The sequence below is a fragment of the Cygnus olor genome, chromosome 1 (assembly GCF_009769625.2).
Source record: "Cygnus olor isolate bCygOlo1 chromosome 1, bCygOlo1.pri.v2, whole genome shotgun sequence".
NCBI lineage: Eukaryota > Metazoa > Chordata > Aves > Anseriformes > Anatidae > Cygnus > Cygnus olor.
In genome coordinates, this window is record NC_049169.1 from 115,500,649 (window position 1) to 115,526,258 (window position 25,610).

General features: G+C 42.1%; 1 protein-coding gene across 2 annotated transcripts in view; it reads right to left on the reverse strand.

The window, feature by feature from the left end:
* C2CD2 (C2 calcium dependent domain containing 2) overlaps window positions 1–25,610 on the reverse strand; it is a 39,955-nt gene that overhangs the window by 6,467 nt on the left and 7,878 nt on the right. The window contains exons 3-14 of one of the 2 annotated variants that reach the window (XM_040530400.1): window positions 21,958–22,077; window positions 21,411–21,512; window positions 17,613–17,735; window positions 17,198–17,318; window positions 13,964–14,072; window positions 10,158–10,219; window positions 7,947–8,086; window positions 7,490–7,661; window positions 6,611–6,724; window positions 4,394–4,521; window positions 3,270–3,585; window positions 1,528–1,564 (exon numbers count right to left, since the gene is read on the reverse strand). In XM_040530400.1, coding sequence (XP_040386334.1) covers window positions 1,539–1,564; window positions 3,270–3,585; window positions 4,394–4,521; window positions 6,611–6,724; window positions 7,490–7,661; window positions 7,947–8,086; window positions 10,158–10,219; window positions 13,964–14,072; window positions 17,198–17,318; window positions 17,613–17,735; window positions 21,411–21,512; window positions 21,958–22,077 — 1,533 coding nt within the window. In that variant the 3' untranslated portion in view covers window positions 1,528–1,538. The remainder of the gene's footprint in view (window positions 1–1,527; window positions 1,565–3,269; window positions 3,586–4,393; window positions 4,522–6,610; window positions 6,725–7,489; window positions 7,662–7,946; window positions 8,087–10,157; window positions 10,220–13,963; window positions 14,073–17,197; window positions 17,319–17,612; window positions 17,736–21,410; window positions 21,513–21,957; window positions 22,078–25,610) is intronic. The other variant, XM_040530390.1, reaches the window with a different exon arrangement.

The window sequence follows — 25,610 nt, forward strand, 5'->3', positions numbered from 1 at the left end:
GCATTATTACTTTTTATTTTAAGGACTAGGCACTCAGCATCCGGGAGGATATTCCAGCGTGTTTTGCCTCGCTGCGGCTGAGACTTGGCTCACCAGGCACAATGGGATTGAAGCAGAAGTCAGCTGAAAGCAACTGGAACTCATGGGTTTGACTCTTGACTGCTCTCCCATCACCCTCTGACTGATCACTTTGGCAAGGCAGTACCACTTCAAGCTCTTGTCAACAGCATAAAAGAAACAGTGTTTTACCCCGTGACACTGACGGTTGTTAATATGCAGGGGCTGGGGGAGGTTGCTGAGGCCCTGCTGCTGTGCGGCTTTTGTTTTAGCACTCAGCTGTTCTGCCCAGCAGACTTGGCAGCTGCAGCTGAAGTTGTGCCAATGGGAGGTACAAGACAGAAGAGTTTATCTGTAAACAGATACTTAGTCCTATCCATTCAGACTGATCTCCCTTCCTAGGGAACAGAACCTAACCAAGGCTGCTGCAAAACTTGCACTGGTGGCCCAGGACAACTCGCTGCAGCTGAAAAAAACTGCAGGCAGCACTTCCCTGAGAACAGCACGGCCTCAGCAAAAGCAGGAGCCCCCCGACGTGAAAGCTTGTGTTTTCAGAGGCACTGAGGTCACTGGTACCTGGAAGCTTGCCACATCCCCACTGCCACCCATCAGTCTCCAGCCAGTCTGGCACGTGCTGCCTGACGGTGGCTCCAGCTGCTGTGGAGGCATGCACCCCGACCGAGAAGATAGGGCACAGGGCAAATCACAAGCTTGGTGATGCTCGTGCTGTTTGCATGCTTACTTTTCAAGTTCAACAGGATCCGCATGCCAACTTTGCCCCTAACACCAGGAGATAAGCAGAGAGAGTCTCAAGAGCACCGTACAGACTCAGGTCTTCACAGGCTCCTGAGCACAGCTTAGGGTGCTCTGAACAGGCTTGTGGGGCTAGGATCACTTTGTTCAATAACATAAACTAGATTCAGATTTCCTTCCACATCTACTAGGATATGAATGGAGATGCTTCTTTCCATTCCTTCCCAACTCCAAAACAGTTTGTAATCCAAGTGATTGTGTAAACAGCTGCTGAGGAACTTGTAGCTCAAGGAGTTTGGCTAGAAATGAGATCTAGAAAACCGTAAGCAGCAGCTTTTAAAATAAGCATTCTGTGTATGCATATCCAGTATGGGGTCACACATGGTTTGCATGAGCAGATGTTTGACTGATAACCAGATAGGACAGGAATGGGCATGATGGACAGAGATTAGGAGCACAGAGCACCCCTCCAAGCCTTCCTTGCTGTCCACTCTGCGTGACCCACCTGGACAGCACACCCACCAGGAAAACCATTTGTTACGGCAGACTAGTCTGCTAGGGCATCTGAGCACAGGAAGGCCATTTTGGAGGGGGGAAAGAAATGGATGCGGGGGGAGAAGAAAACAGGTGCCAAACTACATTTTGCTTTGATTTTTACAATGAGAGTACCATTGTAAAGCTACATTTTCTTTAAAAAGTAAGACAAAAATAACTTACTGTGTAGGTAATTAATTCTGGCTGGCATAGTGGTCCTCTTAAGTTTATAAAAGGGAATGGGTAAGAAACAGGAAGTCAGAAAGGTAAAGAACAAAAATATGCAAGAGTAAAAAAAAATATAGAGAAAGACAATGCTAACTTTAAGACATTAATACCATACATAAGGCTTTTTAAAGCAGAAAGCTGTTTTTTACTGTTGCTATTCTTGTTTTTTAGAAGGGAAGGCATTTAACAAAAAACCCTTGAACTATTCAAACCTAACTCAGGAAAACATTTCTACCTCCTTTCCCTATCTCACTCCATAAAAGCTATTCGGCTGTGACAAAGCAGAGATTCAAGATTTCCACAAAAAGATCTGTGTACAAGGAAAGGGATTTTAGACTGTTTTTAGAAGTCTTTTTCAGCTGAGACAACTGTCTCAAATATTAGAGATAACTTGCCCTTTTTAGCAGTCCTACCCTGCACTGTGCAAAGCGAATCTTCAGAAGTCTGATCTCTTTGCAACGTACTGCACAGGGAAAAACAAAACTAGACAACAGTTCACAAACAAACTTCCACTTGCGTGTTTGGAATAACACGTTAAAGAAGAGTTCAGAGGTTTTGCAAAATTTCACACAGCTTTGTAAGTTTCACCAGGCTCCAAAAAAGACAAATGTTCACTTCATGCTTAGCTGTGCTATTCTAAACTGTCAGATGGAAAAAAAAAAAAAGTGCTGTGAAAAGACAAGACCTCAATGTCCTATGGGAGAACTTTGGCAAAGAGGTCTAGTATACAACTTATGTGGGGTGCATTACAATAATCTAGTACTATACTGAGGTTTTGTAGAAAGCCATTTCACACTACCTCAGGGTAAGGAAAGAATAGAAAATAAAGCAAAAGAGGGATGAATACAGGTGAGAAACTGCAATTTTTGCATCTTGAATGCACATCCCCTGAGGCTGGCATGCTGCCTGTTCAAGGCACAGGTGGGAGTCCACTAAGTTGCTCTTCTTTCAGACTTTTTAAACAGCCACCTGTGTCTACCACATAGCCACAAGCCATCACAACAGCCTAAGAGGGCACTGGATTTATAAAGGAAACACAAAGAATCCTATGACATTTCCAAATTGCAACTATCCAGGTATGTAACTACATGAGCAAAATGATCTGACCCTTTATTTACTTATTAAATTATACTTTAATCCCGTTTCTTTACAGCAAACTACGTATTAATGAAAACATAGAAAAACTTCTGGCTTAGCCATTGGTGCTGTCTGAACACATATTTTAGTGAGGGCAGGGAAGCTCGTGCTCAGAGAAGCAAGGAAGAAAGGAGGAAGAAAAGCAGCCTACCAGAAAGCAACTGCAGGACCTTGCCATTTTCACATCAGGAATGGGACTCCTAACAGAGCACAAGTCCTTGTTTACAAGAATACATTTTTCACCAAGGAACTGACAATGTGGCCAGTTATCTCCCTCCCAGATACTGAGTCAGGCTTAGTGGTCTGCCTTTCAGCTTCTAAGGGTGAGCCCTTCTAGCTTCCAGATGGAGGAGAACGTCACAGAGCCTGCCATATCTCTGAGAGCCAGAGGACTGCACTCTTTATAGCTGCTAGTAAGACAGCTTCCATCACCACAATTGCATAGAGTTTCAGAAGAAAAATCAGTACAAGAAGATAACCTACTGTACAGTGTTGCACAACGCTGTCGATTATTGTACAAAAAGCAGTCTTTCACTGCAGGAGAGGTAAGGCTCACGTACCTTTAGACTTTTTCATGCTCCCAGTTTCTGAAACACTTAATGAGCTCCCAGATATTTCTTCGCAGGTCTGGTCTAAGAGCGTGTTGGAGTTCCACTGCTGAGTGCCGTTCTCCAAGCCCCAAGCCTTATGGACACTTTGCTGAGGGTCAGTATCAGGTACTGTTTCTGAAGCACCTAATGATAGCTTTTCATCAGAGGTGACTTTTGTAATTGCCTCCTCTCCAGTGGGTGCTGGATCTGCTTCTTTGCAGCAGCTGTCCATGGCTGCAGCATAGTCCATCATCAGTGCAGCTTCACTGTCCTGAGATAAAGAGGTCTGCCCAGTGAAAGAAAAAATAAATAAATAAAGAAACAACACTGACACAAGCTGCTCTGCCAGAAAAAACAAGCCTCCCTGGAAAAGTTCTGTTCTTCTCTCTGCTTTACACTTTCACCTGCACTGCTCAGGGCTATCAGAAAGCCATTGTGAGGCTCCTTTAGCTCCACTAAAGGAGAGGAACATATAGTCAAATTCTAGTAAGAATCATAGGTGACCATATTTACCTAATCACTGTCTTGTTAAAGCCAAATGGCTGGAAAAAAAAAAAAAAGACTTAAGTACATGCTTCACACCTATCACTGGCCCCACTGCAAGTAATGGGACACTTTCCTACATGTGCTGATGTAACAACGTATTAGATTTCATAGAAAATAATCTATTTTATTATTTATAATCTTATTTATTATTTAATTATTAAAAAGGTAGATATCAATGCATTTTGTCTTGTAGAAGGACTTCTTGACAGCTCTATCAGATAAATGCAAATCCACAAATCCAAAACACGGAGAAGGACTCATCTTTTGTCCTCACCTAACCTGGTTTTCCCAAATTCCTAATCATCCCACTCCTGTCCAAGGACACCATACGTTTTTATTCAGGTTGTCAAATCCAAGAATGAAAAAACAACCCACTCTGCAGTAAACCCACTCATATTTGGCTCAGCTTCAAACAGTAATTGAAGCAAACAGACCTAGATCCTGCAGAGACTGCTGAATAGGAGAAAACAGAAAGCACATTCATGTAATACTCAGTGGAGCAAAGACTTTGCAGGACTAAGAATTAAACGTGTTGTTTTCTGCTCTACCTTGGACACCCCTGATATGATAATGGTGCTCTTCTTCCTAGGAGACTTCAGCTTCTGCTTTGCAGACTCGCTTAACTGTCGAATGGCTGCTTCTGCAACAGGATCAGTGCCATTCAATACCAACAGTTCTGAAAATGAAGAATTATTTCAGAAAGAAGAAAAAAATGGGAAGTATCAGAGCTAAGAGAGGCAGACCTTGTTCTTAATTTAAAATTCAAAGAAATTAGCAGAAATAGGATGAACACCATGAATAACAAAATATTTTCCAGTACACCACCCAGCTATTGGGTCTTGTCTTTCCATTCTTCTCAGTCTGGTCTATGTTAGCCATTGTTCTGAGAAAAGGTACAAAAGTTGCACTTACAAACCCATGCCTTGAACACACAGAAGGTTTTAGAAACCTAGGCAAAGCAGCCAATTATTTCAACACATTGCTACACTGCAGTAACTTTGGGCACAAGCAAATGTAAACTAATCAAATTCATCAAGCTTAGAAACAAACAAATCTAATAAAGTTGATGAAGCAAAAAAAAAAAAACAACCCACAGATTTAATTATTGGAGGTGGGCTCTTTAATAAGAGATTTAACAACAAAAGGATACAGTCAGGAATAGCATTAATTAAACTGCGTGGTGTCTTTTCGTTATTGTGACATTAAGGCACTAAAAATGACGCCTAAATAATACCACACTAAGTACCTCAGATACCTTTGGAATTTAACAGTAGGTGTGCACAAGTGGTATGCACACCCATGCACGCCTGCACATTTGATACAAACCCCTGCTTTTCCACCTTCATAACCACTGCAAAGCCCCCCAGAACAGCTGAGTGGTCAGGACAGCATCAGAAGCACTTACTAACTCTTATTGTTGTCATTATTTAGAACTATGGCAAGGACACAGTGTCTTTTCCATGGAGCTTGTAGCTATTACGGCATTATGTTTGTAATAAATACTACCTAAGTTATTGCCATACTGAATGCTCCTTTGTATTCCTTTCATTTGCTTGGGCTTTTGAGTTAATGAGTAATTCTTCCTGTTGTGGTATATTAACATTTCACAGAAATTCCCCCGAACTCCCATAAAAAGAAAAACACTGCCCATCTCAATGTGCCCTAAGCTGCATTCACAGGTTTTCCAGTAAGTGCTTTGTATCTTTGAGATCAAAATCAGCTATGAGAGAAAACTTGGAAGTCTAAGGCTTCCCAAAACGGCTTAGTAAATACCATCCTGCTTCGTGGTATCATTGGTCTAAAGATGGGGAAAGATTCAAGAGTTATTAAACTATGGTTCACACTCCTTCCCAAATTTTTGTATTTTTGCCTGTACACCTCTATTTCTGAGCAAGCCTTCTGACTGTTCCAGGAGCAGCCTAGATCATCTCCAGATTGTCCCACGCGTACTTAAATCTGTACGAAGAAAACTGAACTCCACATCACGTGCCATTTACAGCTATACTGGACCACACCTTTCATCACTGCTGCCTACGGAGCTAAAGAATGAATGGTGACAACACAAAGGACTGAAAAATACGCTGACGATTCAGAGTTGTACCTCAAAAAGGTAAAAGGCCACAGAGTCAAGATCGGGTTGAATTCAAAGTGAATTTGTAATTAAAGGTATTGTCAATGCTACCTGATGCTCTGAAGAACCTGATGGTTCTTCAACTATATGCCAGGTGACTTGGGAAAGTGAACAAACCGGCACGGCAAGATTATGTATTTGCATTAGCACAAAACATAACAACAGTGGCAGAGTTTGGAAGAGAATTCAGTGGTCCTGCTGTTCCAGTCTGCTTTACATCAAGCCAGCCTCAAGCCTTCTATTCAGAGAGGGGAATTCAGAATGGCCTTAAAGTTAAGTTTTGGATGTTTTTCATTCTGTGCAGTATCCCTCATGGCTTTATAAAGGAGAAGCCTTTCATTCAGAAGTAAGAGAAAAGCCAGCCTGGCTTTTTTTTTTGCAGTCACCTACCCTCTCCAAACCACAGCTCATTGTTATTTTTTCAAAATTAGTAATTTAAATCTCCAGTTAAAAACAGACTTCTATTGCAAGACTGCTATATGCCTAACCACAGTACTTGCTAACATAAACAACTCAGTGCCTGTTGAAAGGCAGTAGCCATGTGGGTTTGTTTTTATTTTAACAGGATTACATTAATCCCATGTGCAGCCTAGAGAGATGTGTTCTGATTATAAGCTTTGAAAGTTTCTATTACCTGTATCTGAAGATGATAAAGTTTTGCTGACTGTAGCACCATGAGAATGGGTAGCTTGAACAGAGAAATCCTTTTCAATCATCTTGACCTTAACTGGAGTTTTCACAGGAGAATCTGAAGACCAAGTTTCTTGGTTATTTAAACTATTGAAGACACTTACTATGAAAATAATAAGAGTAAATTATACCAATTTAAAAGCTTGTTTAAAACATAAGTGTTTGAGAAAGCAGTTTAATAGAAATTCTCAATGCATGCTCTCTATGGTAATGTGACCCCCTAAAGACCTGTGAAGTATAGCAATTTCTTTTTAAGCATTTTCTGTAATATACTAGACAATATCCATTTAAGTAAAAGATCTGCTTTGAGAACTGAAGAGAATTCAGCTCTTTGTGAGACTTCAAACAAAGACTGTTTAGAGATTTTATTTTCATACATATCCCAAGAAGAATCGAGTCTGCTCCTGAAAGGTATTCTGAAAAAAGTTTGTCAGAGGATGACACACCAATCCTCATCACAGATTGTAATACACACCGAGGTTAGAAGGCACAGCAACAAGACTGTCACCAGCAAGCACTCAGAGCCTGACACTTTCGTCATACAGAAAAACATCCACAAAGCTCTTATACATTACCACCCTAGCATAAAGCTTTAAAGTGTGTACTAAAAGGAGGACTAACCACTCCTCCTGTAAGAACAAGGCTTCATGAAAATTAAAAACCTGATTTTGAAGAATATAAAAAATGCCCTGCACCACCAACGCATCAGAGAAATCTGGACAACAGCACCTTTCCTTCCATCCCACTTCCTCCCTGGACCAAATCCTCCTGTTCCCCACATACAATCCTAACGTCAAACATAGAAAGAATTGGACCTCCTCACCTGTGCTCAGTGGAGATGATCTCCCTTCTAGTCGAGGTTTGGTTTTCACAGCCGTTACAGTAGTGACCACAGTCCCACAGGGCATCACAGTTCGATCCTTTTCTATCTTAGTGCTTGACACTGGAGAAGAAACTTGCCAGATCTTTAACTCATTAGGTTCTATAAAGAAGAACTAGGAAGAGAAAAAATATTTCACCTTAGAGGCGCAGTTAAGCAAGAAGGACATTAACATTCCTAGCTAGCGCTCCTTTAACATTCCTACTAACATTCAATAGCCAGCTAATACTTTTGATATATACAAATACAGTGTGACACACTACCATATAATATGAATGTGCTACTCAAACTGGGCCACACATTGCACTGCACTGTGAAGGACAGTCCATAGCACAAGATGAGCATTCACAAGGACCTCCAGAAGTAAAAGATCCACCCTAAAAACACCCCCGTGCCATACCTCTGCACTAATGGATCCCAGCCGAGGCCCCAGCTCTGGACTGCTCTCACTGGCCGTGCTGTTCAGTGCAAAGCTTTGCTGGCCAGAAGGTTGCTTCCTGAACAAATCTAGAGGTACAGTTGCCGTTGCGGACAAAGAACCTAGAAGAAATAAAATTAAAAAAAAAAAAAAGCACTCATTTAAGCTGTCAGTATATTTAAGGATGAGAAGACAGGAAAGGAGGAAGAATGGCAGCTAATTACGAGAACTGTTTCTACACCATGGGACAGTAAGAGCACTGTTCAGAGCTTTCTTTACATTTTTCAACTATTCCCCAGCCTGGCCTAATACTGAGCAACAAAGAATGGAGACATGAAACATTACCTGCTTGCCACTATTTCCGGCCATTTCCTCCCCCCCCCAGTTATGCAGAATGCTTGTGGGAAAAGAAAACATCTAGAAATATTACTATTATGTTCTTGAACAATATTCTTAACCAGTTACTTCCATCTTTCTTTTCAGAGAACACCTTGGGTTCCTAGTGAATTGGTGTATCATTAAGAATATTTTCTCCTAATTTGATCTTCAGTGCCAGCTGAGCAGTTCTCTAATTCCTCCCCTTACTTTGTTAGCTACATTAGACTGGAGCAAACCATTACCAAAATTACTGCAGGATTTCAGGGATGAAATCATAGTTTTAAGCAAAATCCAAGGGCACAGAGATCTACGTTATATTCCCATTGTCCACTCTCATGACTCTACTCTGAGTTTTCCATTTAAATTTGCAGAACAGCTAAGGCAGTGGTGGATCCAGGGGAGAAGAAAGACAATTGCCAGTGTAATCAACTGGGACTTTTTTGTTTTAAAACCAGGTTGAAACACTCTTAGTAGGACGTGGAATGCTACTGGTATTGTTTGAAAGACCCATTACAAAAGATGCTTGAGGACTAGATTTATGTAAGAAACAATATATATTTGCTGATTACATAGATCTCAACTCTCTCTCTCTCTCTTTTTAAATAAAAAACAGCATCCCCATCAGAGAAATTTAAATAATTTGCCTACATTTGACTTCCCATCCTTCGACAAATAATCATTTGTTGCCTGTTTGTTTTATACCTGAAACCTGGCATAAGAAGGAAAGGGCAAATGGATTCAAGATGTGAAATAAAGTTACTACTCCTAGCTAAAGTAGAACTGTATCAGCAAAAGGACAAGCAGTACCTATGAGAAGAATTTAAGAACTTGTGGCATCAATTCAATAAAGCTCAGGTAAGCAAGGTATTTTTGGAGCAACTTTACAAAGCTCATGCAAACAGCTCATCATGCTCCCTGGTCTCAAAACCTACTCATCCCTCATCCCCAGCACTTGTAAGGCAATACTTCTCCAAATAAACACAATGCAATAGTTCAGTGGTGAGTTTTTCTTTGCCACTGAAGGCTAATTGCAAACTGTAACAACAGAATGAAAAATATTTCATTCTGTAAATTTTATATTTAATCCAATGCAACCAGAATTAGTGTGCTTTATACGTGGTAATTGCTAGGCAGCCTTCTGGGCTTGAAAAGGAAGGATTTAGGACGAACAACAATTACCCTTTAGTAAGAGAAAGACGGGGAAAGATTAACTTGAAACCAAAATTTCTCACGGAAAATCTGTTAAAATTTTAGAAGGGCAAAAAATTAGGATTACCAACAGCTGTCGACAGCCTAGAAACAAAGGCTGATTCAAGGTTCCTTTGTAACCTTAAATCTGTCCTGAGGAGGAGAGTTACTTTTTAACACTGCATTTCTCTTCTGTCCAGGCTTACTGGTGGAAGTAACAAAGTACCTTGACAGCGGCTGACCCAGATGGATCTGCCTACCCAAGAACTCTGCAGTTTTCCATGGATTTCAACTCTGGGACCTAAATTTGAGGACAGGCTTACCGGGTTTTAAAACATAAACTTAACTTATACATTTTCCCCTGTTTTGTATAAACTTGGCTGGCTTTTTTCAGCTGATCTCCCTTTTGCTGTTGTTCTCCCCTCGAGGGCTCTCTAGAGACGTTAGAGAAGGTACAGCTGATGGGACAATCAGGACAAGTCAGCAGAAGACGCCTGAACTTCAACACAGGTTCACAAATCAAACACTTTCTTATACGGCTATACAGCCAGGTAGAACTAAAGGAGGACTCATGTCAACACATAGCAATGAGGTGATCATGCAAAACACTTCAGTTTTAATACTTACTATCCAACTTTCCATCTTCTACTATTTGCAGTTGCAATGTTTTTGATTTGGCACTTAGTTCGCTGCAAGATAAATGAAACTATGTTAGGTTTTTGTATGCAAAAGATTCTCCTTCCCACATAGATTTTCCCTGTCTCGTTCTGGTCCCCAGCTCCTTGCCCTGCACCAAGCACAACCCCACACAGTCAACCCACCAGGGTGCTGGGCAGGCTGTGGGCATGGCTTCTTTCTGACCTCAGTAAGAATGACTAAAGGAATCTCAGCCAGAAAAACAGGGTTTGGTTCCCTCCAGCATTGTTCAGAAGTTCAAGTGCCTGAACTGTCACAGGCTTTTCTTCTCCCCCAGCAGTTTACACACACTGCCTTTCAGGCTGATAGTCAGTCCCTAGTTCAACTGCTGTGCAGCAGCACTAAGAAACCATTTTTTTCCCGGCAGGTTCAGAAGTGAGCATTTCTGAAATTTTTAAGTTAAGATGCTGGAATAGGTCCAATCAACTGCCTATTCAAAGCTGTGCATTATCTTGTCAAAGCAGGAAAGCATCCTGCAAAGCAGGAGAGAAGCAAGGAAATAGTCACGGGCTCAAGTGAGAGGAGTCAGTATGACTTCCAAAATAAGACTCAAGGATGTTGCAAGATAAGAAGAAATAGTTTCTCTGTGACAGAACTAATGTGTACTATTAGCAGAATTACTGACATTTGTAGAACTCTGTAAGATGTACTAGACAAGAGATTAAAAAAAACAACAAAAAGAACAAACTTTCCTCCAGTGAGACAGTGAACTGGGTAGCTACTGAGGAATCTTGTAGTAAAACTTGATTTTATGCCCATCTCTGCAAGTGTTCTGCCAAAAAGCTCGAGGGAACACATGCATGTATTTTATTTTTCCATGTCTCCACTTCAGGCTGGCGTGATCTTGGTTGCAGATACTGCACCTCCATCAGATGCTCCGGGACATAACCTATGCAGCAGGCTTTAACCTTCTCCCTGCCTCTACCATCCCCTCCTGCACCTACGAAACTTGAAAAGAACAACCTTGAGGCCACCTGTTGCTGCTCTTCTCACAAATCTAAATCAAGGCCTGACATGGTGGTCAGTGCACTGGTCTTCAAGCTGGTGGGTATTTTTGTTTCTGAATTAAAAAAGTCAGGGGGGAATGAATATGAAAGAAAGTATACAGTCAAATCCTGATCACTTATCTTTAAAAGTCCCCAAGCTTACCTCATGCCCTTCTGAAAAATAGCAAACACTGTGGAAAACCCAGCATTATCCCTAGCATCAAGGCCAAATTCCAGTCAACTTAATCACATCCTGCCTGCCCTCCCTCTGCACTTTCAGTTGGGAAGGTCATTATTCTTATAAACTTCCTGTCTGAAAGCGCTGGGCGTGTGTCAGTTCTACAAAACTGAGCACATGCTGCTCCACCAACAGATGGTGGAAGTGATTCACAAACCTAGGGGGTGAAGCACTTTGAGATACTCCAGAAAAGAAAGCTGCTACAGAAGTGCATTGTTTCTCCTACTGTGGAGAAGTTGCATCACATTAATCCTTAAGCTGTGACAGGAACACAGCACGCTGTCACGGAAGAACACAGCCTGCTCTGGCTTTCCACAAAAGCTGTAGATCCTCCTAACTGAAATCAGACTCTATAAGACATTAAGTCATTGAACTGTACAGTGTTAAGGGACAGAGCTTCCTAGCTGGTTCTCCACTTGCCAGCAGGAGGAGACAGTGCATATTTCTCCACCAAGCCACACAAAAAGACAGGACTTCTCAGTGTTGTTCTACAACATCCATTCTAATTTGCTGACCTCAGAGACTGCTTATCATCTGAACCTCTGCACACATTCAGAGGAGTCCAGTGTTCTCAAAGTCCTGTACAGCTTCTGACAACCAGTCCCAGTGCCTTCCTTTATATCAAGCAACCTATGTTGCTTTTCCCTACAACACTCCTGTTTTTGCAGAGCACGCTCCCATAAAGTATGTGGGCACAGTCCAGCAGACTGCAAGGGGGAGGCAGGAAAAGATCTGTGCACTGCACACTCACTCCCCCTTGAAGTTGAGGAGATACACACAGAAGTGCACACCTCTCCTCAAGGAAGGCAACACTCAGCACTGGAAGGCACAGGTCTGAATGCTCACTCAGATCCTTGCAAGGTGAGCTTCTGCTTTACAAGATAAAGAATGAGTATGATGAATGCCACACTGTGACTGGGCAGTGATGAAAAATGTCACAGAAAAACAGATGGACTTGTTCTTGATGATCACCAGCAGTGCATGCTTGCAGCCCAGAAGGTCAACTGCACCCTGGGCTGCATCAACAAAGGAGTGGCCAGTGGGTGGAGGGAGGTGACTGTCCCCCTCTGCTCTGCCCTTGTGAGGCCCCACCTGGAGTGCTGCAACCAGGTCTGGGGCCCCCAGCCCAAGAAGGATGTGGGGCTGTTAGAACAGGTCCAGAGGAGAGCCATGAATATGATCAAGGGGCTGGAGCACCTCTCCTATGAAGAAAGGCTGAGAGAGCTGGGGATGTTCAGCCTCAAGAAGAGAAGGCTCCAGGGAGACCTCACTGCAGCTTTTCAGTACTTAAAGGGGGCTTATAAAAAAGATTAAGAACAACTTTTTGCTCAATCAGATAATGACAGGACAAGGAGGAATGGTATTAAACTAGAAGAGGGGAGATGTAGATCAGAAGTTAGGAGGAAATTCTTCATTCAGAGGGTGGTGAGGCACTAACACAGGTTGCCCAGAGAAGTTGTGTATGCCCCAACCCTGGAGGCGTTTAAGATCAGGTTAGATGAGGCCCTGGGCAACCTGATCTTGTGGGTGGCATCCCTGCCCATGGGTTGGAACTGGATGATCTTTAACACTCCCTTCCAACCCAAGGCATTCTACGATTCTATGATCTTAAAGGTCTTTTCCATCCTAGATGATTCTATGAATGGAACTGAAGTAGGAGAGGAAAGCTACATAAAGAACCACGGACACTCCACTATGTACCAAGTGCCTCTCACGTTAATAAACCAGTAGAAGGAAAAAAAAAAGCAGCACCTGTAGTATGTTGCATGGCAGCACTGCTACCCGTTTCCCTGGGAAGCTGCTTCTGCCTGTGTACGTGTCTAAATCCACTAGAGAAACACACCTGTAACTTACCGCCCATCTGTGGCTCTCCCTTCCCCTCCTCATACAACACAGAAGCTACCAGATCTTTTCTGCTCTGCCACCAGAAAGTGGAAATTAAAACAGTTTTAGAACTGCTCAGTTTTGACCCTATTTACAGAAGCTGCATAAATCACACAATACTGTGCAGGCTGCCACAAATTCCCATTTATGTTCTACACAAAAAAAAAAAATCTAGTTAGTTACTATCTAGTTTTACACTCTGCTTTGTATAATAGCCATAATTCTTTTAGACAGTCAACCTGTCTGCACATTTACATTTGCCAGTTGGGGGAGAGGGAAGGGAGAGACAACAGATTTCCTCAGATGCAGTTTTCAAGGTAAAGTGACTTAAAAACCTTGCTAACATTTTTTTTTTTGACACTGAATTGGAGTACAGGGTGATTTATTTTGCCTGTTATTGCTGTCATTAACTACAGTCAGATATCTGCCAGGGAGATCTAGAGACCTATTTGATCTCATATCTACGCAGAGGGTAATTAGATATCCTGAGGTCCCTACCAGCTCCAGATTTTTCCAAGGCCACCTGACAGGACATATTTCAAAACGTTGTTCTTCCCTCAAAAGCTCACAAAGTGCCAGTAAAAAAAGATGTTTTACTATGAAGTGTTCTCTGTAGGTAAGTTACTCACAAGACAAACTCTTCCTTCCAAAAGGGATTTGCAGCATTTTTGGCTACAGAGCTGGAAAACTTCTGCATAGGGTCATTCAACTGAACTATACACACAAGGTTTGTGCTGCCTGTAAGGGGGGAAAAAAAAAAGTTATTAATCTTCCATCACCAGGAGGTACACTTACTCAAAAGAAAGTGAAGAATCCTCTTCCTTATATATTGCACTTGTGAATAGACCATTTGGAAACGCTTCCTCACCCACTCACAGAATAAATTTCTCCCCATACTCCGTTTGTACACCATCTGCAGTAATGGCACTGGTCGAGACCGGGTCATCGTTGTCCTATACACTCCTCTATACAGTGTGAAACATGGTGACCCAATTTAAATTCTGTCATGAAGCAAGGAAGTGCAGGCACAAAAAGATTAAAAAAAAAAAAAAAAAAAGGATGTGGATGCAGAGTGAATAACAAGGAGGTGGTGGTGTGGGTGGGGAAGTAAAGTTGCTTTGAGCTGCTCTACAAAAACAGATCAAAGTTCCTACTGTTCCTACTGGCCAGAGTCACACGGTTTCTTTGGACACCAAAGAAACTTTCTTCTGCTAGCAAGGGAACGATCACAGTCGTGTTAATTAACGATGGCTTCATGGACTGCAGTTTCTAACAAGTTCATGGCATTTTAGAGTACTGGTGCAGAGTTACTACACCTTGATCTTGGAATTCGCTCCAGTGACTAACTGGTGTATCAGAGTAGTTTTTTCTACTTGCTACTCCAAGTGCAAATAATTTGCTCAACACGTCACTCTTAAAACAATCTCTTCTGTTTGGCTTCCACGGCCTTAGAAATCATTTTGGTCTTGGGGTTCCCCTATAGCAAGTGCAGCAGCAAAAAGCTCAGTAATGACTGTGCAAAGCAAAACAGAAGATACGTTGCCTCCAGCTCTCCGGAAGAACCCAGGTCTACATTCATCACCACCAACTATCAGTTGTCCACTGGTGGTGTATCTGGGCTGTGGAGAAGCAGCTTGGGCCTGACAAGGTTATCAGAGGAGACAAAGCACTACGTACACGCAGCTTATTTGGGATCCAACCTAACCCTGGAGTAAGTAGTTTAGCTGCTTTCCCAATGCGCTGAGCCCGAGTTAATGAACCCAGGGCGGTTTTCTGTTATAGCAGCCATATGTCCCTGCAGCCTGCTCATGCTGCCAGCAGAGCTGAGCAGCCTGGTGCAGAAAAGCGCCTACAGCTCTGCCTGCAATTGCACTGGAGCCACCCAGGGACTGACACTGCAGCGGGGTATTTCAACAGCTCCGCCCTGCACTCTCTGTTGTTTACAGCTAACAATTTTTTTTTTCCTTAACAAGAGAAATCGTTTTTACCCTTGATGATGCACTGTGGGCCATACAGCACCAATCTAGGACAGCGTTTGATTACATGCACAAATTAAGGAGACAAAACCAGGCACAGCCCATAAGCGGAGGCCAGTTCTGCTGCTGGTTACTCACTGGCTGAACTCACATATCCATAGGAAAGCCACAAGATCCTATAAACCTTGCTGGCAATCCATGTTTGAGCTTAATGGTTGGGATGGACAAACCCTCCTCTCCCCTCCCCAACCCAGTATGTATCTGTGGTGGTGCACACGCTCTTAGGGAGTCTCAGAGTTGCAACAGGATGGTTAACTATTGTTGCAAGACAAGGCCAGGAAGAGGGAAGGGAACAATAACTAAAAGGCAGCAAGCTATGTCCAGAAGCCAGCATCTACCCAGCTGTGCAGTATTTTCACTGGATTTAAAGTGACCAGCTAAACCCCACTGTGAAACTTTCTCAGTTCCAAAGCATCTGAGCTCCGAGAGTTGCTAGGGAACCACCTAAATTTCCTCCATCTCCTGTTAGGAGAGCAAATGCTGATTTTTGGATCTCAGTATCTAGGTTCCCAAATAAGAGTGCATTAATTGTCCCCTCTTCCTCTCCTTTTCAAGGAGGGGGCAGCGAGCCTTCCCACAGCAATGAATCCTTTGCAGCCTGTGCTCTGTGCTAATAAAGGCATCTCATCTCATGACTTTCTAACAGCAGCCAAAATGATCAGCTCTACTGAAATGCTTAGCTTGCACTACAAAACTGTAGAGTAACAATGAATTCTAAATGAGTTTTCCTGCTGCAATCTACAGTTTCCAGCACAGCTTTATTTATAGAGGACATTTCACTGCAAAGAGTTTATATATATATATATATATAAAATTAAAAAAAAAAAAAAAAAAACCAGCCTGCAGAAAGTTTTAGAGGAATCGCTTCCAACCAGGATGAGCAAAGCAGCATTATGCAACAGTCTGGGGCAGAAACTTACTACATCTAACTGAAAAGGAGTAAAGCAAGCAGGATATATTTATCCAAAATTAGTACCTTGCCCAATTTAGAAGCCACAAGATTCCATTAAAAAGATTGTTACAGAATTGTTAGCGACCATAAATCACAGGGCCTCATATCTGCATTTCCTCTGACAAAATCCCAAATATGCTCACTCATGCCTCAAGCAGTGACGGAAGCATGCTTGCACTTGAAGTAGTTTGAATACTTGTTAGACAGGCTCAGTGCTTTTTTCTTAAACCAACAGTGCAAATTCACCAGGCAGTGATCTCTTTTTGGCTTCATTCTCCACCTGCAAGAGGTACCCCCCACCCCTCCCCACAGAGGTACTTCATTGGGGAAGAAAAAAATCAAAAAAAAAACCACCACCAAAAAAAACCAACACTCTCCTTTGAGGAAAGTTTGCATAAAAGAGGAGAGTTTTACATAAATCAGTAAATTGCTCAAAAGTAAAGAAAAGCAGATGTAAAAATAAGGTAATATTGAACCAAACCAATGCCACTGCTAAGAGTTAATGAAGAGTTGGTTTTGAGCCCTCCCCCACTACCTTGTGCACACCCTAAGTGTGTTTATTTAGAAATAAAAAGTAAACTCCAGAAAATAAACAACCAGCTCTACAAATATGCTCATTTAAATTTGTTTTCAAACATGATGAATTTGTTTACACGAAGATCAAGGTGTCTAAATAATCAGCTAAACTAAAACACGGTTTTGTACAAGCATGACTAAGCCCGTTTCTCGGAGTACAGCAATTTCTTACATCTTATTTTGAGCCAAGCTTGTAAACTAGAACTTTCAAATGATTTCAGCTGGAAGAAAACAAACACACAAATAAACAAAACAAACACCCTACTTAAAAATGAGCAGCATCCTCTGGGCTATGTTACCTGCAGCACTATGATCAGCTAGGTTTACCCCGATGTTCTTTACCAGCAGTTTCAGTTCATGAGCCCTTGGAGGTTTAGGCGGACTAGTGCCCTGAGGGAGAGCGCTCGTGTTCTGTACATTCTGTGAAAAGCAAGCAAAAGAAGAGGGATTGTGCATATGCAAACGCTTTCAGCTTCTGTCACATTAATATAGGGAATTAGATGTGATGTGGTGTAACATCTACAAGTAGCCACATGGGAGTCATAATCACAAAGCTTTCACTGCCAAAGGCTATGTTGTTTTAAAGCAAGCATCGCAGTTTTTTCTGATCACTGAGTGGTGTTAAACTTACTTGGTTTTGGGTCATGAATAGGTAAATAAAAGCACTACGCAGAAAGAGACTTCTCAAAAGGTTCAGGTAGGAACAGGACTTACCTGAACCTCCTTTATGTCTGTAGGCCTTGTACTCAACACTACAGATGGAGAAACTGAGCTAAAGAGGTTCTTCAAAACATCTCTGAGCGTTTCAGATATTGCACATGTCCCCGCTCCCTGTCCCTAAGGGGAAACAAACAATCATGCTGTTCAAAATTCAGAAGAATACAAGTTAAGGCAAAAAAAAAATAAATCATTTGACATATCTAAACCACCAAAGGTAGTGAGAATTATCTTCATCAGAGAGAGATATGGTTTCTGTTGCCAATAACTAAATGTACCAGGAGATCATGCAAATAAATAGTTCAATTTCTACACTAAGCATTAAAGAAAAACTAGAAATGTACCCTAACAAAGCCACACTCTGTTCTGAGAGTTAAGAAGGCAAAGCTATTAGCCACAAAAACAGAAGTTGCATTGACAGTCTGTATCTTATGATGCTGCTTTAAAGTTTCTGTACTGCTTTGCACTCTGCTGGGAAAGCAGATCAGGCCATGGGATAAGCAGATAGGCGCTGTGCCACTGATTTAATGGGAGTTACGCCAGCTTGCGACAGATGAGAACGTGCTAATCCTGGGCCGCACTGAGAAGTTATTTTAGCATCTCTTGGAGGTCTTTAACTTTGCTGAAAAAAAGCACGCTGTATGGACAGGCAGTCATGGCACTCCATGGGACTGACTCATATGTTTGCCTACTCAAAAACCTCATGGCCACCTGCATTTAACACCACCTGCTTCCACACTTCCTCTCTGAAGCATCAGAACACGTCACAAATTTTGCTTACACGTGTGGCTTCACTGGAATAATTGTAAGGTGTCTGAAGACAGTGAACCATCCCTCCTCCCCCTGTGCCCACAGAGAAGCCTGCTTCCAGTGTCACGCTACTCAGAAGCTTTCTTCTGCTCAGTTATCTACAAGGGAGCAAATCTTCAGATGAAGCTGTCACATAAAGGGCAGTTTGATGCTCCCTCTGCTCTGAAGGCAGCCCATCTCCATGAGGTTTGTCTTCTAAAGAAAAGGTTGAAGTTGAAGACAAAGATCTGAGGACTCATCCGTCTCTTCTTACATGGTACCACATTGAGAGATTGTGTTATAGCAAAGCAAGGCTTTAAAAGAAAGGGAACCACCTTACAGCTGCGGATACAGAATAGATGGGCAATGCAATAAGTATACAAAGCAGAAAAAAAAAGGTCCCCTTCCACATGCTGCTGGCAGATGGGAGCACACCTACAGCAAGCATGCCACGACCGATTCACAGCAAGCAGCACTAACAAAGCAGGCCCAGTTTTGTCAAGTGATGGTCTGTCACTAAAACCCTCAGTCCTTTTAAAAAAGTAGGAAAACACACACATGGAGTTACTTCTGATCTCCTGAAGGGATGCTTGCAGCTTATACAACAGGTCAAACCAATCGGGAGTAACACCCCTTTCCCAATTATCCAAGTGTTACAGAAACATCCAGGGCGTTTCATAAAAATCCCAGGCATGTTGCGTACAGAAATCCTGTTTCATCACCTCCTTACATACCCACCCCCTGATGACATGCAGCTACTGTTCAAAACCCGCAAGAGCATCAGCTAATTCCTCAGCAGCTTTGCCTTGCTCATGCTGCAGTACCCAAAAAAACTGACAAAGAAAGAAGCAGCAGCGCACTCCTGCAGATGCAGATAATACTTTTAAAAATATGAAAGAAGTAAATCAGGCTGATGAAAGTCTCAGTTTCAGTAATTTTTATTTTTCAGGATATTTCAATAAGCAGATAAACTGCTGGTTGTTTTCACTGTTTTGGAGGTGATTTACCACCCCTACCCTTACCTACACATTGTTCGATGAAGAATATTGTCAAGTAGTAAAATTCCAGCCAATTCTCACTTTGCCACCAACCTAACCTGGTATTTGTTATTTAATAATAACAACAGCAACAACTGTCATTGGATTTCCACTAGTAGATATTTCCTGTTTTTTTTTTTTTTTTTTTTTTTTTTTTTCCTCCTCCATAGTTATTTGCAAGACAATTTGGTTAAAGAGCTTCCTTTCCGGCCAACCTTTTTTTTTTTAGCCATCCTTATTCGGAAAGTGATGCTCTATCGCACCACACTCCACAAAGTCACAGTGACTTAACTGCCAAGCAAAAAGGTTCAAGACTACACGTTTTACTGTGGGATTGACACAGGCCAGGGGCTGACAGTGAGCTGCTGCGGCTAGCTCAAGGCCAGGCAGCACACAAGGTCAAGGTAGCGGAACCACGTGCAACCCAAGCCCTGCAAATCAGCCAGATTGCACCAAAGGTAGCTCAGGCTCATCCAGCTTTTATCAGCAGAAAATAGGTTGTTATATCCATCCACCTGTTTGACTGATGACAGAACGATTGTGTAGATAATAATCAGCAATTACAGATCTTTATTTGTACACAGAATACCTCTTCCGAAAGAAGAAAAAACAAGACAAAGGCCAACATTAAAGTTTAAGAGCTGAAGGCACTTCCGAGGGGTAGGTTGCTCTTTGTTATATACATTAAGTAGCTGTTTGTTGCCTCCCCATCTCCACAAATGCTAACAGAAACTTCAAAGGGGAAGAAAGCCCTTAAGTAGTAAGAACTTAACAGGCTCATTAAAAAAACACAAGCAAAGCACGCTGCAACCGCTTTGTTACTCTGGACTTAGGCACCTCTCCGAAAGCAGGTTTTGAAGTCCAGTGAAGGTCAGTGACAGTGCCAAAGTCATTTGCACGTGTTAAGTACTTAATGCTTGTTCAAAAAGTGATCATTTACACTGCTAGATGCACAGTAAATCCCCATTAAAACACACTTCAAAAGACTTGCTTCTCTTTAGTTATGAGCTTAACATTCTTGTGTACAAAAGCTATGGTAATAAATTATGATTCTAGGTCATTTCGTACAGGTCTTCAGAAGCAGCTCTGCTATACACTAGCCTTAATCTTTAGCAAGGCCTTCAATCAGAAAACCAAGCTCCTAATACACAAGCAACCACACACCCACTGTTGTAGGAAAGGTGTAAGAGTCACCATGTTTGTGACCCCCGCCAAATTATGAAGATTCAAAGGCAGAAGAAACTCCTTCAGGATATGTGTCAAAAAAACAGAATTTATATACTAAGATAAGGTGAAATTCAGAAAGCCTCAAGATATTTCTAGATAACCCATCACTTCCTTAAAAATTTGTATTTTTTCAGAGTGGTATCTGAACCAGGGTTACCAGATTCTAAAACTAATTAAGTTAAGGAAGAGGGCAATTTAGTAATTACATTGATGGGAACATCATTACATTTTTTTCATTATTTTACAAGTGCTCTTAAAGAAGGCATTTAGTAACAGACATTTTTCACACCTTTGAATTTGGCTGAAAAATGTTTGCCGGGTCACTTGTCTGTCAAATGCAGGTTTATCTTTAATGCTTCAGTGATCCTGAGAGACGCTCTCAGATTTCAGAGATGCGGGGGTTTTGATGGATGAGCCATGGCAAGTTTCACTGAAGCAGTTTAAGAAACCATTGTCAATAGATAACTGCCCCATTCTTCTGCTGAATGCGGCCAGCAGAAAGGAACAGGCACTTTTACTTCAGTTGTTCCAGCCTCACCTGATACCTTAGCTCTAGCCACTATCACTGATACCCTAAAGCACTGGAGGGTTGGAGACCCATCTTTTCTGCCTCCTTGAGCAGGGGGACAGAGTGACTACCTGGGGCAACAGCAGCAAGATTTGGCAGAGCTTGTCTATGGCCCCTCCACATCTGAAGTGCACCTTTGCATTTGTTGCAACAAATAAAAACTTACTGACTGACCTCCTGTCCTGTTGGCTGGATTTCAAAGTTGGTTTCGTTGGTATTAATGAGGACCCACTCAACTTTGACATCATCTCCTTTGTCTTTCACGTAGAGCTGAAGCTGTGGATAGGAAAGAAGTTACTGAAGAGTGTTCTGGTGACCTTTAAAGAAATTTTAAGTCAAGCTCCATACTGATGCTCACCAAAGGAAGAATACCTGTTGCTGAGTCAGCATATGCCCAAGTGACAGTCTAAGAAACCAAAAGTTGCTTGAGAGCATATGCCAGTTAAAAAGGGTATTTTTGTTCTAAACATCTGAACAATCTATCCAAAGATTTATTTATCCAGTTGTGCTAAAGAAGAGGCTTAATTCATGAATTTATAACTCGCCACAGATAGAACCGTAATATTATTAAATGTTTTACTGGACTTAAGATGAGCTTGCATGCATTTTTCAACCGGGAGGTGAAAACCTGATACCATCTTTCAGATCTTTCAGCTGAGCTGGGGGATGAGATGTAACAAAAGAAAGTAAAAAAAAATGAGAATAATACTTAATGCTTTACCTGCAAGTAAAGTGGAGACAGTTTCACACTGTACGACTGGCTTTCTGCAGCTTCAGGTGAAATATGTGAGACGCTGAAAACAAACGTAATGGAATCTCCCACAACATTACAAGAAACCACCTAAAGAAATTAAAGGGGGGAAGAGGCAAAGGAAGAGAAAAATGATTTAGTCTTCAGAAGAATGTTTGGTGAAAGCAAGAAAGGAACTAATAAACTGAAGGACTTCAGGCTACCAGAATTATGCTACATTCTGCAGCTGGAAGATTTCCAGGCAATTTCATTAACATCTCTACCTCCTCCTATGCATTCAGTTCTAAACACTGCAGTTCAAACATACGCTTCTGGATGAATACCCGACAATTCTGGCATTTTCCAAAATTTCTTTTGTGTTGTTATATAACACAAGATAACTCCTCACCTGACGAAGACTCCTTGTGTTTCACAGACCTATACATTAGAATCTCTAAGATCTAAATTTTGTACCGTGGATACAAACAAGTTTGTTCTCCTTCCTTTCCTGCCCTGAACCAAGTATCCTATCATAGGATGGCTGTTCTCACTAAACATTCAACTCATTAAAATGAGTTGGGCAAGATTTATTTTAGTGGTATCCTACAAATGTGAAACTTCGGCATAATGCTGCTGCTGAGAGGATTTTGATTAATTCCACCACTGGGGTGGTGACGAGCAGAAGCCTTTAAAAGTTTGAGTCTTTGACCAAACCAAGAAAGGCACTGAACTTCAGTGGTGAAGCTAAATGTCTGGGACGAGGTTGTATGCCATACACTTACTTAAGTACATACCTTGACTTTTATAAGTAGTAATTTAACCCGTTATCACAGTGAGTTTACAAACACAATGTTTTTTTTTTTTTTCCTCCCTCTGTAAAGTAATTGAGGTTGTGAGCTGGTGCTCAAAGTCCCACGAAGGTACAGAAAGCACCTGGCAGCAGAGGAAAGCCCCAGGTGCAGAAGTCAAAAGTCATGCATTAAGCCAGGGAGAGAAGTTCGCTTTGCAAAGTTGCAGCCTCTGCTGGTTGAAGACAGGTGCTCGTCACTGGTCGTCTGTGGTTACTGTCCCACAGCTCCACCACTGGAAAGGTGAGTTAAACTCTCCTTGGATGGATTCAGGCCAAGTTAACCAGGTTAATGCGATGCACAAATCATTTGCTGCAAGATTTGTTTGAGGGAAACTCTACACATACGTTAGTAAATTATGTTTGTGCACTTACTGCTTCACTTATGAGCACTGGAACTAAAGCTGAAGGTTTAAAATGAATCATGTACCCTCTGGAAGATTCTTATCAGTCTCTCCTTAAATACACAGCCCATTTCCCAGGGCTCTATCGGATACGTTGTAAGAAGCACCAGAGCACCATCAAGGGCTTCTGAGCACATCCATTAAGGGAGAAATTACAAAGGAGCAGGGGGAGGGAGTGGACAGGACAAATAACTATCACAACCACACCCATGAGCATCAAGATTTGCCTTTTCAGGTTTGTCTTGTGCAAACTCTAGTTGGGAAGTGGGAAAAATCTGCTTCCCTCGCCTCTCCTCTTCCCCAAAACCTAAATTCCCTCAAAGCTGATTTCTGTCCCTTAATCCCATATAATCACCATAAGCAGCCACAATTAGGACATAACAGAAAAGAGTTTTAAGCGTTTCTTATAGCTAACAAGACCAAAACCCCTAACTGCTCATTTTACTTGTAGTTGAGTCAAAACACAGAATCACTCAATTCATTCACAATGAGGATGGAGTGGCATGGTTTTTCCTTAAAGATGACAAAAACTGACAGGTCCTTCCCTCTTTTTGGAGCGCAGAGGAGAGAAAAAGGACAGGTCTGATGCAAATACTGCTGACACTTGCATATCCTAAGCACGGTGGTTTACCACCCGTACACATCTGACCCACACATGCATGGGAAGTTTAGCGCATTCAGAACTAGTTGGACCTGCTGCACATGTGGTGCAGAGCCATTCAACTGGAACATTTAAGAGACAGAGTTACCAGGTACACAGCTGATTACTCCTTTAAAAACAAAAACAAATGAAAGCATGGTAGAAGAGTTCGTAGATACGTTCCTGTGCTACTTTTTTCTTTTGTTTTTACTATTAAGATAGAAACATGCTCCAGGTGGTGGAACTTCTACTTTTCTTTCTCTACCCTGTTGAGATATGCCAAATCCAACTGCTGACATTTGTACCAGAAGTTTAGGAGCACATACTGCTGGTGTTTGGGCTTTTGGTTTCCTTGATTCATTTCTTTTCTGCCGAAGTCACCCAGCAAATACTCCCTTTCTCTCCTAATTTTTAAGAAAGAAACTGTGGTCTTCAGGCACAGGAGTCTGAGTTCAATCACAAAAAGGAGTGTTTCCCTGTTTGTTAATGGAAAATAACATATCAGGCAAAACCCATTTTTACCTGGAGTAGCACGATGGTTTATGGAGTAAGAACACTGAGAAAGTAGAATTCTTGGCAAAAACTTGAAGGGAAAGAGGTTCTGTTTTTATCTAAGATGCTGCCTACCAGCAAGAGACCGCAACTGCCACTTCTCTTCGTAAGTGACATTTCTTTAGAAATATAGCAGACACTTTTGACAGACCTGAGCAAAAACATGTAGGCCGTTTGCCCCAGAACAGTAACACGAATAAAAATATCGAAGCTTCCTATGCTGTGCTCTTCTTCCACCATGGCCCCATCCAGCCTCCTTCCTCAAATTCTTTTTCTCTGAGCCGGTGAAGAGCAACCACCAACAAACCCCAGCTCATTCGTATCCTGCAAAGCTCTAGTTACGCGATAAAACGCATTTGCCAGCAAGTAAAGGAAAGGTCAGGCAAAGCACCCCTTTCTGGTTGACAGGGCAGAGAAAAAGGGAGGGTAGATTTTCGTGAGAAAACAGTAGCATCTGGACTGGTAAATTGCTCTTCAATTTCATTTGTCTTCCTCATTTCTTTCCCACCCTTCCATACAAGGGAAATCACCTGGTCACCAACCTTTTACTTTCAACAGAGGCTAGAAAGCCTGTAGTTTCTGTAACAAAATTTCTCTTAAAACAAAGACCTTGCACCATCGCACAGCAGCTGTGGCTGGCTAACTCTGGACTCCCAGAGGGGTTATGCTCCAGCTCCTCTCCTTCGCTATCTTGTAGCTGGACAAGCAAGACCTCCTACTCTTGCAGAAGTTGGGTGAGGTGAAGCAGCAGCACAAAGGCACCAGAACTCTCCCACCGGCAAGACCAAAGTGCCTTATCACTCCAGCATCTCCCCATGGACAGACACTCCACCACCAGCAAGGCACCTCTGTGCACTTTGAGGATCTTCTATCCAGCAGTAGCTCCCAGCCCTTCCTCTAAAGTTATTAGTACAATTACCCTAAAACACTGTTCCAGGCAAACAAGAAGGAACAAGACTGAAGAAACATTACCGTCAGAGCAAGACAAATATTTTTCTAAGTAACTGAAGTGCCTGAACATGTGTACTCACAGCTATCGAAGTCCTGCCCCCCTGCTTTGCCTTCCCCCTCTATAACTTGACTCTGCAGTTCTTCTGGACAGAGCTGCAAAATTTCAGCTTCCCTCCTTTCAGCAAAAGCTACTTCAGTTCAAGGAGAATCAGAATGCCTCTCCTTGTCACTCAGGGCATCCTCTTGCCTT